Here is a 16,508-nt window from a genome sequence, read left to right as displayed (position 1 = left end):
CACACAGTCACACACACATGCACCTGTGTTTGTATTTTAATAATTTTTGTTAGAAAAGCCTGTCCTGAAAATCTAAAAATGTAAGCTCCTAGGATTATCTAATTAATTGATTTGCATCCTCCTTAGAACCATTTGTTAATTATGTATTCCTGATACTTTCCCACCAGCTTTTGAATGTGATTCTTAGAGCAGACATTTGAACATTTAATTTGGGCTTAAAGTAATGATAGCTGCTGTCTGCTGTGAGTGTTCTGCATGGTCTTCTCAGATATGCTGCTTCTCTAAAAAGACTGCTGCAAAGATAGTTTATAATAGTGGTCTGTTTGATGTAACTGATTTGTTGAAATAATTGCATTTAAAGTCAATGTTTTCTGTTTTCAACTTTCCCTGGGGAAAATAATGGCAGCAGAACACATGGAAGGGCCTGGTAAGTTCAGCTTGAGGCTGAGGACCTAGAGAAAGTGTTGGGGAAAAGTTGATTCTTAATCAGCAACCTTCCTCACTTTCTCCCTGATCTCTGAAGCAGTAGCTTACCAAGATGAGTCATCACAGCTCCTGGGCAGTCAAGATCAGGCAAATGGAAACTGTTTGCAGTTGTCCTGTTCCTGATTTACAAAGAGCCTGTGAAGAACTCCTCACTGCAGGGCTAGCCTTTGGAACTTTTTAATGAAAGAAGCCATTGGCCCTTTATTCAATATTACAGTAAAAATTGAGGATTCCTTTAAGTAAATGCTCTTTAAAGAGGATAAAGTCATAAGTTAGCTTACATAATCTACACATAATGTAGCCTATATTCTTTGGGGAGGGGTGCACAGTAAATATGCTATTAGGCATATATAGGCAATATCCAGGACAAACTAGATAACTGTTTTTCTGTGTTTTTTGGTTTATCTTTAATTAGAATACTTGTATTCAGTTCTCAGTTTAACTGCTCAGAAGGGATTGAAGTTATTCAGAGATTTATTATACAGTATGCATCATAATTGGCCATTTGGATTTTATGAAAAGGAACAACAACAGAAAGTTGTTTTTGGAAGTCTTTTTAAACAAAATGTGTGCTACTTGGAGAAAGAATTGAGATTGGTTGGCCCTTTTATCTCTGCCTCTTTTACTCCAAGCTACACTGACTGTGTACTAGGAATCAGAAGCTTTCTGAGCAGCTCTTTTTTCTTTTACTTTTGTGACGCTAACCATTCTTTGGTTTGCACATTCACAGGATTCTGATCTCCGAAGTGCACTTCTCTTGGAGCAGGCTGCTCATTGCTTCATAAACATGAAGAGCCCCATGGTTAGAAAATACGCTTTTCACATGATCCTGGCTGGCCATCGGTTTAGTAAAGCAGGGCAGGTAAGCATATTTCGTTTAAAAGGTTGTTGCAGCTGGAAAGATGCTTAGCAGCTAGGAGCTTTTGCTGCTTTTCCAGAGGACCTGACTTGGGATCCCAGCACCCACTTTGAATAATTCACCTCTGCCTATAACTCCAGCTGCTGAGAATCTGATACTCTTTTCTGGAATACCAGGGTGCCTGCACTCACCTGTGAACACAAACCCACATGTGCATACATAATTAAGTATAAACACCAGTCTTTTTATTTTTTTGTTTATTTTCATTTATTTGTAAAGTGTATTCTTGTCAGTTTTGTTGTTGTTTTTGAGACAAGTTCATACAATGTAGCCCTGGCTAACTTATATTCAGAGATCTTCCTGCCTCTGCTTCCTAAGTGCTGAGATTCTTGTCACATTTTTGTTTATTTCTTTATTTTTTGTGTATGCCCATGTGTGAAGTCAGACAACTTGCAGACATAGTTTTTTTTTTTTGGGGGGGGGGTCATTCAAGACAAGGTTTCTCTGTGTAGTTTTGGTGCCTGTCCTATATCTCGCTCTGTAGACCAGGCTGGCCTCGAACTCACAGAGATCTGCCTGGCTCTGCCTCCCGAGTGTTGAGATTAGAGGTGTGCGCCACCACTGCCCGGTGCAGATATAGTTTTTATCCTTCTAGTGTGAGCCCCTGGGTTCAAACTGGTTTTCAGGCTTGGTGGCAAGCCTTTACCTTCTGGCGATTCTTGCCCTCCCCCTAACCTTTTATATTTAATCCTAAACGTTGAAATAAATTCTGCTTTCAGATATTTTGGTAAGGACATGAGATTTTGATTTAGACAGATACAGGCTTAAATCTTGATGTATAAACAGCCTGGTTTTGGTTACTTAACTTTTCTGGAACTGTGTTTTGGTTTTTATTTTTACTTTATTTTTTAATTTTTATCCTGGTGTGACTGGACACCAGACAGATTGGGAATTGAACCTGGGTCCTCTGGAACATCATCAGTGCTCTTAACTGCTGAGCCATCTCTCTCCTCTGGTTTTTAATTTTTAATTTATTGTTATGTGTGTGAGCTCACATACTGTCATATTCCTTTGGAGATCGGAGGACAGTTCTTTGGAGTCAGTTTTCTCTTGTCAGTTTGTGGGCTTTGGAGATTTAACTCAGGCCTGCATGCAAGTGTCTCTATTCCTTGAGCAGTCAATCTCACTGGCCCTCTGTCTTGTTTTATTCAGTATAGGACCCAAGCCCTGTGGGATGGTACCCTATATTCAGGATGGGTCTTCCCTCCTCAGTTAAAGCTTTCTGGAAACACTCTCATAGACACTCCCAGAGGTGTGTTGCCATGGTGATTCTAGATCCAATCAGGTTGATACTGTCGACTGTTATACCTTACCTCTTCACAGAAAGAATTTGAAATAAAGACAAACTGATCAGTGAAATATTTTCCTCAGAAGTTAATCTCAGAGAAATAAGGGGTAACAGTGTAAGAACAGACAAAAACACATGCACACTCACACTGGATGGCTGAGGAAACCCAACCTATGTCCACATAGAATTGTGTAATTGTGAGGAGATCATCGTAATTGTTAGCTTCATTTTCTTTATCACATTCTCTTGTAGTGGGTGAGCCAGTTACCTGTTTATACTTGGGCATGTCTCTGCATGTGTTTGTTTTCTCCAGTTCAAGACAAATTTAAACTATAGTACGTGCTTCACTTACTTTCTTACAGAAAAAGCATGCTTTGCGCTGCTATTGTCAAGCCATGCAAGTTTACAAAGGAAAAGGCTGGTCTCTGGCAGAGGATCACATCAACTTTACCATTGGGCGCCAGTCCTACACTCTGAGGCAGCTGGACAATGCTGTGTCTGCTTTCAGGCATATTTTAATCAATGAAAGCAAACAGTCTGCTGCTCAGCAAGGGGCCTTTCTCAGAGAATATCTTTATGTTTATAAGGTAAGTACTTCTTTTCAGGAATAAATATTAAAATTGTCCTTAAATTATTATTTTCAGGAGAAAGCCTGCTTACTACTGGCCCCTTAGAGTATAATTAAATGGCTTTATTGCAGAGTATGTAATTACCTGTCATAAAAATTTGTGGACGGTTTCTTGGTTATAGCTCTGTACTACGTGGCCCTTACACAGTTTTTGAAAGAGAATTTTAATATTTCAGTAAATGTGGTTTTTTTTTTTTAAATGCTTGTAATTAAACTAGAATTGTATCACTTCCCCCTTTCCTTCACTTTAAAGCCTCTTTTTTTATTTTATAATTTAAATTTTATTTATTCATCTATCTATTTATTTATTTGATGTGTTTGGGTATTTTGCCTGTATGTCTGTGCATTACATCCATGCCTGATGCCTATAGAGGCCATAAGAGGTGTTGGATCCCCTGGGACTGAAGACTTACTTAGATGGTTGTGAGCCACCATGAAGGTGCTGGGAATCAAACTCTGGTCCTCTGGAAGAAGAACCAGTGCTCTTTGCTGCTGAACCATCTCTCCAGCCCCTTTTCTTAAGATAGGTCTCAGTCTTTAGCTAGGCTGGCCTTAGACTCTTCACCCACCTGCCTTAGCCTTCCGAAAACTAGTATTACAGGTGTATACCACCCACACATGGCTTTCATTTGTGAGTATTTTGAAATCTTTACAAGAAATGCCTTAAGATTTCTGGATTACTTACTTGTTTTGTTTTTTTGAGACAGGGTCTCATAGCCCAGACTGGCCTAGAATTCTCTGTGTATCTGAGAATGAATTTGAACTCCTGATCCTCCAGCCTCTTACCTCCCCAGTGCTGGATTGTGGGCATGTGCTGGCCCTATTTTATCACGTTTTTATAGGGTTGCAGCTGATTTTACAAAATAGTGGATCCTCCTACTATCCTTAGATTCATGTGCTCCTTTCTTTTCCTGATAAAAGATGAGGTGTCGACTCACAGCAAGTGTTGTACTGTAATCTAGGTGGGTAGAAACCACAAATCACTGTTTGATAGGACACTTAGGATGTTTAAACCCTCCCCTTCAAGACCTGTGAAAGGTTGAATATTTTATCTTCCTCACAGGAAATAAATGCTCTTTTAGACTTACTAATTCAGAGTCAGACCAGTTAAAAATTGGCAGATAGGACGCTATAATGACTCAACAAGAAGCAAAATTCATACTAAAGTACAGTTGGAAGTTTAATGTGCAACAAAACAAAAAGCTTAACTAGTTTAGTACTCTTGAGGGAGGTTCTATTTTAAAACGTAGTACTGGGAATTAACACCAGGGGCCAGTGCCTGCTAGATAAGCACTCTGCCACTGAGCTGTCCCCCAGCCCTTTTCTTTTTTGTTTTGAGATAGGGTCTTGCTGAGTTGCTCAGGCGGCTTTGTACTTGCTCTGAGGCCGAGGCTCCTGATTAGCGGGAATTAGTTATAGGCTAGGAAGGTTCTCTAGAAGTAGAGTAAATAATGTCTAAAGTTCTCAATTGTAATCGTTTATGACTCTGATATAGCATATAAACTAGTCTTTGTATGTCTAAATTTTCTTGCATAACATTTGATACCTGTGTATTAAAAATTAGGAAACATGAAAAAAATGTAGCTTTCTTAAAAACTATTTTTTCCTTCTGTTGTATTTCTCCCAGAATGTAAATCAGCTGTCACCAGATGGCCCTTTACCACAGCTTCCCTTACCATACATTAACAGTTCAGCAACACGGGTTTTCTTTGGCCATGACAGACGACCAGCAGATGGTTAGTAAACTCTCACTTGGCCTAGTTACCTAATGACTATTTCTTTGAAGTGTTCTTTCTCCCGTTAGAAATTGAAACGCTGTTGGGTAGTTGAAAATGGCTTTATGCTGCTTCCCCTATTGTCCAGTCATTAGAGTATAACCACTACCTTATTGTTTTTCTTTCCAGTCCAAAAACTAAAAACAATAAAAACCAAATGGGTGTGATTCTTTACAGCGGCTTCTCTCACTCAGGAAGTACTCACTACTCTATCCCCTTGGCAAGCATCTTAAATATTTGTCATAGACGCCATTCAGTGCCTATAAAGCACCTTTAAATACAGCATTCATTCCCTTGCTGTAGTTACTGATTTTAGTTTTTTTGCTTATATAAAATCATATTGTGATAAACATGTATATAACGTAGTTTTTAATTGATTTTTTTTTTTTCTGTTCTGAGACAAGATTCCCAAGCTAGCTGGAACTCTGTATAGAGAAGGCTGGTCATGAACTTGGAGTAAGCCTTCTGCCTCTGTCTCTCACATGTGGGTTATAGGTGTGCAGCACTCCACCTAGCTTAGGTTCTTCAACTTTTTTTTTTTTTTTTTTTTTTTTTTTGGTTTTTCGAGACAGGGTTTCTCTGTGTAGTTTTGCGCCTCTCCTGGAACTCACTTGGTAGCCCAGGCCGGCCTCGAACTCACAGAGATCCTCCTGGCTTTGCCTCCCGAGTGCTGGGATTAAAGGCGTGCACCACTACCGCCCGGCTACTTTTTTATTATGGAAAGATGTAGAAGCAGACAACATGGTTTACTCCTCTGCTTGTAAGATTTATTTTTAAAGGTTAAAAAAAAAAAAATGTTTTTGAAACAGAATTCCATGTAGCCCGGGCTGGCCTCAGACTTACCATGTACCTTAAGATGGCCTTGAACATATCCTCTTGTCTCTTCCCAGGTGCTGGGATTACAGGTCGTGTGTCACCGTGCTTAATTTATGTGGTTCTGGGATCAAATTTTGTGTGTTAGGCAAACACTCTCCACCTAAGCTACATCACCACCCCTTTTAAATTAATATAGGATCTTTTTTTTGGGCATGAGGCTTGAAAGGGCATTCACTGTTAGAATAAAGGTTGGGTATACTGATGTTCGAGCTAAGCTTTGTCATCATAAATACTTTTACATTTCAGCTCAGTGTGTTTCTCTTTCAAATCTAATTTGATGTTTTCTTTTTAAAGTCAACTTTACATCGTGATTTTTCTTTATTGCAAAAATATTTTGATATATTTACATAAGGAATATATGCTGCAGGGCCTGAATGAACTAATTCTGCATGTTTAACTTGGATAATGGAACATAATGTTGAGTGAAAAAAATCATTTACAGCTTAAATTTTAAATACAGAAACCAGTTCCAAGCATTGTTTATGTGTATACTTCTGACTTCTGATAAAATTTATAAGAAACATATGCAAACATGTCTGAAAGTGATACATTTTGAGCTCCAAGAGAAATGATACCAGCAGAAGTGATGGGGATGTTAGGATTGGGAGGAATGCAGAGAGAGGGCATTGACTTTGGCTATAATGCTTTTTTTTTTTTTTAATAAATAAAATAAAAATCAGGCTCATGAGATCAAAGTTGACTTAAAAATTTTTTGAGATATGAGTTTGACTTGATGGCTCAAGAGGTGATGGTACTTGCTCCAATGCCTGAAGACTGAGTTCAGTTCTGGGGAGCCACATGGAGGGGAGCACTGATCCCCAAAAGTTGCCCTCTGACCTCCATTTGTGCCAAGCATGCATCCCCCATGTAAATAAATAAATGTAATTAAAAAAATAGTTAAGATACAAACAGTGGGGCTGGAAAAATAGCTCGGTGGTTAAGAGCACTGGCTACTTTTCCAGAGGACCTGGGTTCCAGAACCCATATGGCAGCTCACACTGTTTTGTAATTCCAGTTCTTCGAATTTCAAAACTTTCTTGCCTCCGTGGGTACCAGGTACATAAGTGATACACAGACAAACATGCAGGCAAAGCACCCATAGACATAAAATTAAAATATTTAGATTAAAAAAAAAAAAGCTGTGCAGTGGTGGCACATGCCTTTAATCTTAGCTCTCTGGAGGCAGAGGTAGGTGGAGTTCTGAGTTCGTGGCTGGCCTAGTCTACTGAGCGAGTTCCAGGACACAGAGCTACACAGAGAAACCTTGTCTTGAAAAACAAAAAATAAAATAAAAAACAAATAAAGGTATAAGCCAGGAGTGGTGGTCATACCTTTGATCCCAGCACGTGGAGGGTGGAGGCAGGAAGACGTGTTTCATGTCATCTTTAAGTTTTATAGCTTGTTACAGGCTAGCCTGAGCTCCAAGAGCCACTGAGTCAAAAACAAAATTTTTATCTAGAAGCAGTTTTATTTATTTTTCTGTATGTTGAAATATTTTATGTTAAATTTATGGAAGTTAGGGAAAATAACATTTCAGAATTAGAAAAAAAATACCAGTATTAGAGCAAAGTTGCTGTTAAGCTAGGATTAGAGAATAGGTATTTGTGAATCAAGAGAATTAGAAATTGGGCAAGAGTGCATATATATGTTGTATATATATTTGGATACCTCTGGTTCTTATTTGAAATATGCTTTATATGAGGCTGATGTTCATGAGTATGTATTTAAGTGTGAAATGTGCTTTCTTTTTCCTTTTGTTTTTTTAAGGTGAAAAGCAAGCGGCTACTCATATAAGTCTTGATCAAGAATATGACTCTGAGTCATCTCAGCAGTGGCGAGAACTTGAGGAGCATGTTGTGGCTGTGGCTAATAAAGGAGTAATTCCATCCAGTTTTTACCCCACACAGTATTGTTTGAACAGTTACTCCGACAACTCCAGATTTCCACTTGCAGTTGTGGAAGGTGCTATAATTGAACTAAAAAATATTTTATGTGTATAAATGTTTTGCCTTCATGTGTATATATGCACCACATATGTGCCTAGTGCTCCTGGAGGGTAGAGGAGGCAGATAGATCTCCTGGAATTGGAGTTAAAGATAGTTGGGAGCTGCCTTGTGGGTTCTCTGCAAGACCAGCAAGTGATCTTAACCACTGAGACATCTCTCCAGCCCAATACTGAAGTGTATATTCATGACTTTCTGTTCTTAGAGCAAATTCCAGATAGTTTATGATCTGCCACATTACTGCAGGCCATGTGCACAAAGATAGCTCACTATGTGCTGAGCTGCATTTGTAAGCAAGTGGTGGGGCTCTAATGTCCATGTATGTTACATGGTGCTGGAGCACCAAGACAGTGACACTAGGGACATCTAAGTCATTTCCAAACTGTATAAGGTGACAGAAGACAGTCTAGGCAAAAAGACAGAAGGGTGTTAGAGGCAGGGTCAGGGTTATGAAAGTTACTAAACGTAGCCTTTTCTTTCTGTAGAGCCAATTACAGTGGAAGTGGCTTTTAGAAACCCTTTGAAAGTTCCACTTTTGCTGTCCGACTTGTCATTGCTCTGGAGGTTTCAGCCTAAAGATGCCAATGGGAAAGACATCGGAACAGTTAGAGAACGAGTAAGTCACTAACCAGTATCTGTGATGTGTATGTCTCAGCTATAGCCCGACAGTCTGTCGCTGTTTTACTCTTTATTCTGCTTACTCTTGAAATGTGAGAATACAGAAAAACATCATCTTAAAACTATCTTCCTGCTATTTAGAAACAACTACAGTAACATTTTGCTGTTTATATTGAGTTTTCATTTTTATGTTTTTTGCTCATCTTTTTGTATTTCCTTCTATTCATGTTGCTTTATTCATTCATGTTGCTTGGTCTGTGTTTTCTAGTGTTAAAATGTCTAGTACTTCATTTTTTTTTTTTTTTTTTGGTTTTTCGAGACAGGGTTTCTCTGTGTAGCTTTGCGCCTTTCCTGGAACTCACTTGGTAGCCCAGGCTGGCCTCGAACTCACAGAGATCCGCCTGGCTCTGCCTCCTGAGTGCTGGGATTAAAGGCGTGCGCCACCACCGCCCGGCCAAGTACTTCATTTTTATGTAAACTGTCACAGATGATTCATAGACTTATCTTACTGTCATCTACTAGTTAGTATGAAGAGTTCCATGTTTACTATCACAATAATTCTGTGGTGAATTTTTAAATTTAAATTGTAGTAGAATTTTGGGTCAAACAGATGGCCGCTCATGTGTTAGACAAGCCACACCCTCATATCCTTGGCTATTGTTAACCGTGAGCAATTGAACTTCTCTTGGGGTCTTGTCCTCTTGATGACTGCATCCTTGAATAGATCACGTAGCCACTTTAGTGGAGGCAGGTTGAACAAAATGAAAAACACACATCAAGTGCCTTCCGTAGATAGGCTTTCCTGTGGGGGTGGAAAACATTGCACAGAGCTTCACCTAGAGGCACTGACTTCAGTTGATGTTACTCTTTGTAAATTTGGCCGGCAAGATGTTAATGATTTGTTGTTTTATTCTCTAGTATGTATATTTTTTAAAAATATAATTTGTTCTTTAGGTTACAGGTGAACCTGAAATGATTGGAACTGAAGTTATTTCAGAATTCTTAATTAACAGTGAAGAATCTAAAGTGGTAATTGTTTTAAGCATTTATCTTTGTTTTGCCTTTCTAAGCTTGTAAACCGAAAACAAAATTTAAAAGATCAGTTTAATTCTTTTAGCTATTAGGTTTTCTAGCTTTTTTAAGTCTAAAATTTGAAATATTAGAGAACTGGAGTTGCTCTAGAGAAATCAGTAGAAAAGTAGTAGTTTGTCTTTGAACAAGTTTCCAGAGAAGCCTGGTACACGCGTTTCACCACTTCTTGTTATTAGTATGGCAAATGTATAGACACTTAGGTGTGCAGATTTGTTTGTTTATTTATTTATTGAGACAGGGTCTCACTGTGTAGCCGTGGCTGTCCTGAAACTCATTATGTGGCCTTGGCTGGCCTGGAACTCACCTCCTTGAACTCACAGAAATTGCCTGGCCCTTTCTCTCTCACATGTGGGGGGATAGAAGGTATGTGCCACCATGCCTAGCCCAGAGTTGGTCTGTGGGTATTCTTTTAGGGCTGGGGTGTTTTTAGTGTGTGCAAGTCCTCGTTTTTGAGGATCAAGACATAATTTTTGATTTGTTTTTTGTCCAGCATGGTGGTGCACACCTTTAGTCCCAGTACTTGGGAGGCAGAGACAGGTAGATCTCTGTGAATTTGAGGCCAGCCTGGTCTACATACCAAGTTCCAGACTTGCTAAAGCTACATAGTGAGACCTTAGCTCAACAACAAAACAAAACAAAAACCCAAAACAATTACTGAATTTACAGATCTTCTTTTAAGAAAGATGCTTTTCCGTACATAGCCAGCAGGGGAGCTACCACAACTAAGAAAGTGATTTCCCAGGGCAAGCCTCTTCCATTGCACTTGGGATTTGCTGTGGCCCTGTGATTTCCCCAAATGGGGGAAACTCCACTGTATAATTTGTGACAAATGGTAGACTGTATGTGTTTTCCCCTGAAATAAAAATTAAAATAAAAAATAAGAAAAATACTTTTCCATAAGAAACATTGTCAATTTAAAAGTTTAGCTCATAAGTTAATTCTGCAACATTCCAAAATTGAGATACTGTGCTATTTAAGATCCTATGAAAACATAATAAGAATGACTTCAATATTTCCATAGGCAAGACTGAAGCTCTTTCCCCATCACATAGGGGAGCTGCACATTCTGGGAGTTGTGTATAATCTTGGCACTATTCAGGGCTCCGTGACAGTAGATGGCATTGGTGCTCTTCCTGGATGTCACACAGGTAAAGCTATAGCATCGATAAGCAGTTAGAAAAGTAACTCTTAAACCATCCCATAGAATACAATGAATGAATAGAGTTTTCTTCTAAATAGGTCTAATGTGCCTTTCAAGCATATCCAGCCTTTTGACATTGCCCATGTTACGTTGTCATGTACAAAGTTCCTATTTGAGAACTGTAGTCAAATTACAAAAAATTATTGCCAAGAAAAGTCTCATAATATTTTAAATGTATTGGGCTACAGGTTGGACACACCTGCTATATAATGGCATCTAGACATGTATAAGCATATGTAATTTAGATTATTCTAACTTCTGGCATAGGTTCAAAGGTATGGGATTTTATTCCCCTGATAATATTTTTGTTACTGATCTCAATCTAACTAACTAAATTTTATTTGTTGAAATGTCTGCTGCCAGTACAAAACCACCTTAGTATATTTTGTTTTTAATATTTCCTTTCTATTAAACAACATACTAAAGCCACTGTTTCCTCTGTTTTTGGATATTAAATACTCAAAGCCACCTGTGGCAGTCCATGCCAGTAATCCCTGTTTCTTGGGAGGCTAAGACAGGAGACCTGCAAAAATAGCCTGAGCTTAGCCAGACAATGTTTTAAAACAAAAGTCATAAATTTGAGCCATTGGTGTAGCTTCCTGGTAGTACATCTGTCTAGCATGAGGTCCCAGGTTCAGTCGTCAGTACTGACAGAGAACAAAACAACAGGAAAAAAATCACTGGAAATATTGTTATCTATACCCAAAAGGAGCAGAGTTAGTTTTAAGCTAATATTCTTGGTGCCCTAAATAGTATTCTCTGTAGACTTTGAAGAAAACTAAAGATACATATATGCACTTCACATGGTTTGGTGGGTTTTGTTTGCTTGATTTTTAAATAATTCGGAGAACTCTATAATTAATATATAGTCGGGTGAGTTTAGGTTGAAAAGATGCTGTGAAGGGAGTTTGTAATAAACTGCTGTAGTTCTAGCACTTTATTTTAGTAGATGTATCTTCTAACAAATTAAAATTGACTGCCGTTCATGTGGTTGGTGTGAATTTAGCATTCATAATAAAAGCTGATTATTAACATTGGGAGTCTCCTGGAACACTTGCTGACTTTTGCACTTGTAGTTAACATTTCCACTTGGACGTAAGAGAAACTCAAATAGAAAGAATGAATCAGTGGGTTTTGTTCCTACACAAAAATTGAGTATGGTCTTTTGAGTTTTCGTACTGTATTTCTGCTTCCTGTTTGATAGGCAGGTTAGGCAGTGTTAGGCAGGTTATTTGTAAGTAGTTTTGCTAATTTATTACATTTTAAAGCAGTGTGAGTGAGTATTGAAATTTTTTTTTTTAACTTTCCTTTCTCACTGGAACTTAACTCTTAATCTAGTACCACAGAATTTTGATAGTCCATAAAATATTGCTAACAGGGTGCTAAAACAAAATACATTAAAGATCATAATTTATGTTAGTGTGTAATAGTGACTGTGAATTAACATTAAAATAAGTCCCATCTTATAAACAAAATTTTCATGACATTTTAGTGTAGCTACTTTTCATACAGAATGTTCATAGGGATCTGGGCACAATAGTTTATGGAAACACTACATTGTATATCTAATCTGGAACCATCAGAGTGTCCAAAGGCCCTGAATAGCCTTCTGGAAAGATGGAGTTGTATACCCACCCTAGCTCTTTCACACATGTGAGTACATGTTTTACTTGGGTAAAACCTCACATAAATATTGAAGAAGTTAAAAAGAAAACTTTCTGTATTAGAATTTTCATTGTTCAGCCTTTTGAGAAGATATAGCTAGTTATACATCTTCAAAATAGTGCTATATTTGGTATGAGTAAAAGTAAAAAGCTGACCTGTTTTATGTTTTACTTTCTATTTTTATGTTTTATTTTTTAATATGTTACTTAATATTTTCTTATGACCCACTGGGCTAAAGATAGTTGTTTTCAGATTTTTGTGATGAATAAGGATACTAGTTTTTAAAGATTGCTATTCAATGATAAGTAGCCTTTATGCAACATAAGTAAATCAAAAACAAAATGAGATGTTGAATAGCATATCATAGATGATGTTAAATATGGAATTAAAGTATACTTACTGTTGTAATTACATATGTTACTCAACAATTACATGGGATTTATGGAAATTTATAGTATTTATTTATAGTATTCATATATTCAAGTTAAATTAAATCATCAAACCTGTCATATTATTTTTAGGGTATTGATTTTTTTTAATTTCAGGAAAACATTCTTTGAGTATGTCAGTCCGAGGGAGACAGGACTTAGAAATTCAGGGCCCTCGACTTAACAACACGAAGGAGGAAAAGACGTCTGTCAAGTACGGTCCTGACCGACGTTTAGACCCCATAGTCACCGAAGAGATGCCACTGCTGGAGGTATGGTGCTTCTTCCCATCATGACTAAAAATTTGCAGAGCCAGATGATATTTTATAGAAATTAATTTTAGGTTGAGGTTGTTGATAGTATATTGAACTGTACTTTTTGTTGTTGTTTGTTTTAAGGCAGTGTCTCTCTATGTAGTACTGGATGGCCTTGAACTCACAGAGATCTGCCTCCTGAGTGCTGAGATTTGAACTGCACTGTTAAACTATTGTTAAGCTAGCTAAATGGTTCTCATTGATAGAGGTCAGGCTATGTGCAAATTGACATTCCACCACAGTCATGCTGTAAGATAGAGTCCTCAACATGCTAATAGAAACTGGGGGAATATTTGTAACTCAGCATTTTGCTTATTGAACTTGATGACTCTTTTGCAATGTATAAAAATAATATATGAGTGAATGCTCATTGACAGTGTAAGCAGGATACAAGTATGTGGGGATGAATGCATCTGGAATGTAACTCAGACTCAGACAAATGACCTATAGTGTATCTATATGCGTGGAGATGAGTGGGACTGTAGGCTAGGCCACTAGTAAGGAGACCATGAGAAAAAGATGTTGAGGAAGGAGGGAAAAGCAATAGGATGTGACATGTCGATGGAAAGGCTGTGTGGGGACATGGAAGAGTACAGGGTTGGCCAGGGGCATAGGGGAGAAAATGGGAGAATGTTTATAAGTACCATAATGAAATCTAAAACTGTATGTGTTAGTTTTTAGTTTCCCTGATAGGGAAGTTAGTAAGTATGATCACCTTTCTCGAAAAAGTGCTTGTAATATGATCCCAAAATGGTATTTATGTTTTTAGACCTAGTGGTCTTAAGTATAGTATTGGTAGTTAGTTATAAATAGTATCGTGTAGCTTGGTTGGGTGGTGGTAGTGTTGTGTATTAAGATGAAATAATTTTTGAGCTGCATGTATTCTGCTCAGATCTAATACATTTAAAGGCAGAGAGGCAAAATTTAATGGGGGGGTTACAGGCCCAAGTGCTGTTTTCTTTTTGATAAATATTTTATGTATATTTGATATCTTTGATCATGTTGAGGATTTTTATTTATCTAAAGTCATATTTAGCTTTTTATTTGTTTCTTTGTTCTATACCGACTCTTTCAGTTAAAACCTCTCAGTTAAGTTTTATTGACTGATTGTGATGCTGGGGTTCAAACCCAGGGCCTCACATGTGCTTGCTATGAATTCTGCCGTTGAACCCGCTCTGTCTTATTTACTGATGTCTATATGCTTTAAACATTTTATTCTTTCCCTTTCCCTGTGGTTTTCCTTCACATTATTTCTTTTGCGTGAGTGTATGGATGCACTTACTAGAGTATGCTTGTCAGGTCAGAGGATGGTGGTTTTTCTCCTGCCATGTGAGCTTGAAGGTAGAACTCCAGCCCATACCTTCCCCTGTTTGTGGAGTCTGTGGAGCCCAGGTTGTCCTGGGATTGCTTGTCTTCCCACCTTGTCTGCCCAGTGTCTGGGCACCCTGCCTGTCATACTCGTGTTTTAAATTGAAGGCCTGTGTTCTCCTGAATGTCAAGGGTAAGAACAGAGTTTGTTTCTAGTCCTAGTACTTTTAGTGGGATGCAAGCTGCTCATGATGCTGTCTTTTTACTGATATTCTGAAAAATATCCACACTTTTTCCCCCCAAGTTTTTATTATTTGTTTGTTGAGATAGGGTCTTACTATGTTAGCCATAGCTAGTCTGGAACTTGATATTTAGGCCAGACTGGCCTGAGATCATCAGCCTACTTCTTTCATTTGAGAGTTGGGATTAAAGACATGGGCCACTATGTGTGGTTGTCTGTTTGCCACTGTGTACTACCTATTTGATTCAGTGGTATTTCCATATTTTGGTATGTGTCATGTCATGTCTTTAACATAGCAAGCCCAACCTCCTAATGTCCCACTTACCTATCCCAGCTTTAAGTTCTTACAGTGGTAATTCATTGACATTACATGGTTGTAGGTAAGATTAGCACCCAGGAATAAATTGAGACAGATTGCATTTAAATGCCATGTTAAGTATGCTCTTTTATAGTTTAAAGTCATAGATGTTTGTCTGGAATTCTATAGTTCCAGGACAGCCAGGGCTACACAGAGAAACCCTGTTTGGAAAAACCAAAGGGAGGGAAGTCCAACTTTTGTATTTCTTTAACTTAATAATTTTACTTTTTTTGAGAACTTCATACATGAGCCCTGCATCTACATCACTCTCATTCCCTCTAACTGTTCTAACTCCTCCTCCTATATTCTCTCTCCCAAATCTATGACCTCTCTTTTTTAATTATTGGTGTGTGTGTGTGTGTGTGTGTGTGTGTGTGTGTGTGTGTGTGTAAGTAAGTAAGTAAGTAAGTAAGTAAGTAAGTAAGCCTTCTGAGTCCATTCAGTTTTGCACGTGTGTCCATGTGTCCAGGGCTGGCTACTTGGGATTGGGTGACCTCTGTGAGAGCTTATTGCTTCAATCTCCTTTCTTGTCTGCCATTGACATCTGTAGCTCTTCATCTAGGGTGGGACCACGTGGAATGTCCCCTGTCAGTGTTCTTTATTAACTGGTGCTGTCGTTCTGCTGGTCTTGTTCAGGCAACCACATTGTTGGGAGTTCATGGCTGCATCTTCTCTGTCATATATAGAAAACATCAATAGCGGACACCCTTGTCTCTGGCTTTTCCAGTCTTCCTATCCCCTCTTCCTTGATGTTTCCTAAGCCTTAGGTGCAGAGGTTGCAGCAGGTCGTGCTCTCACATGGCACACAGTTTTAGACAGAGCTTTATTCTCAGTCCCAGTTCTAAGCATCTAACCTTAGGAAACCTTCTAACTCACTACATGAACCAGGTACTGTCATTGGCTTAAACTTTGTGGAACTTAGCGGCTTTTCAGTTCCCATCCATCCTGTGTTTGGAACTGCTTGTGTTGGTCATATTTGTTACTGTGTGGCAGTTTGAACCTTGTGCATCTGAGAGCAGTGTTTGGAAGGAGGCCACTTCTTACCCCAGAGGCCATCTGTGTGAGTGCTGGGGTGTGTTTTCAAGAGTTTGATTTTGTCTGTTTTGTGTTAAATCACTAGGAAGGCATTAAGTTTCTAGTCGTGGTTTCTTAGCATTTGAGTGGTCTGATTTATGCCTAGTTTTATCCACAGGTTGAAAAATCCTCCATTTGCCCCCATTGAGTTACTAAAAGCCTGGGTTGTGTGGAGCTTTTGGATTTTAAAGTTGTGAATATGGGATCATGGGTCTGGTCTCTATGATCTCCTGT

General features: G+C 38.4%; 1 protein-coding gene and 1 non-coding gene across 8 annotated transcripts in view; both read left to right on the top strand.

Annotated features, from left to right (window-relative positions):
* Trappc8 (trafficking protein particle complex subunit 8) overlaps positions 1–16,508 on the top strand; it is an 84,232-nt gene that overhangs the window by 47,347 nt on the left and 20,377 nt on the right. For all 7 annotated transcript variants that reach the window (XR_009375344.1, XM_059246595.1, XM_059246598.1 and 4 more), the window contains 8 exons: positions 1,217–1,348; positions 3,056–3,280; positions 4,949–5,057; positions 7,740–7,934; positions 8,461–8,591; positions 9,548–9,622; positions 10,707–10,833; positions 13,097–13,251. Coding sequence is in view for 6 of the 7 variants with exons in the window: in XM_059246595.1 (XP_059102578.1) it covers positions 1,217–1,348; positions 3,056–3,280; positions 4,949–5,057; positions 7,740–7,934; positions 8,461–8,591; positions 9,548–9,622; positions 10,707–10,833; positions 13,097–13,251 (1,149 nt within the window). In the remaining variant the exon portion in view is untranslated. The remainder of the gene's footprint in view (positions 1–1,216; positions 1,349–3,055; positions 3,281–4,948; positions 5,058–7,739; positions 7,935–8,460; positions 8,592–9,547; positions 9,623–10,706; positions 10,834–13,096; positions 13,252–16,508) is intronic.
* Positions 10,379–10,539, top strand: LOC131896230 (U1 spliceosomal RNA). Its single transcript, XR_009375395.1, has one exon. It is a non-coding gene; the product is annotated as a U1 spliceosomal RNA (small nuclear RNA).

Source organism: Peromyscus eremicus, chromosome 19, assembly GCF_949786415.1.
Source record: "Peromyscus eremicus chromosome 19, PerEre_H2_v1, whole genome shotgun sequence".
Taxonomy (NCBI): Eukaryota; Metazoa; Chordata; class Mammalia; order Rodentia; family Cricetidae; genus Peromyscus; species Peromyscus eremicus.
The sequence above is the reverse complement of the archived record's forward strand: the minus strand, read 5'-3'. Positions and strand labels throughout refer to the sequence as shown.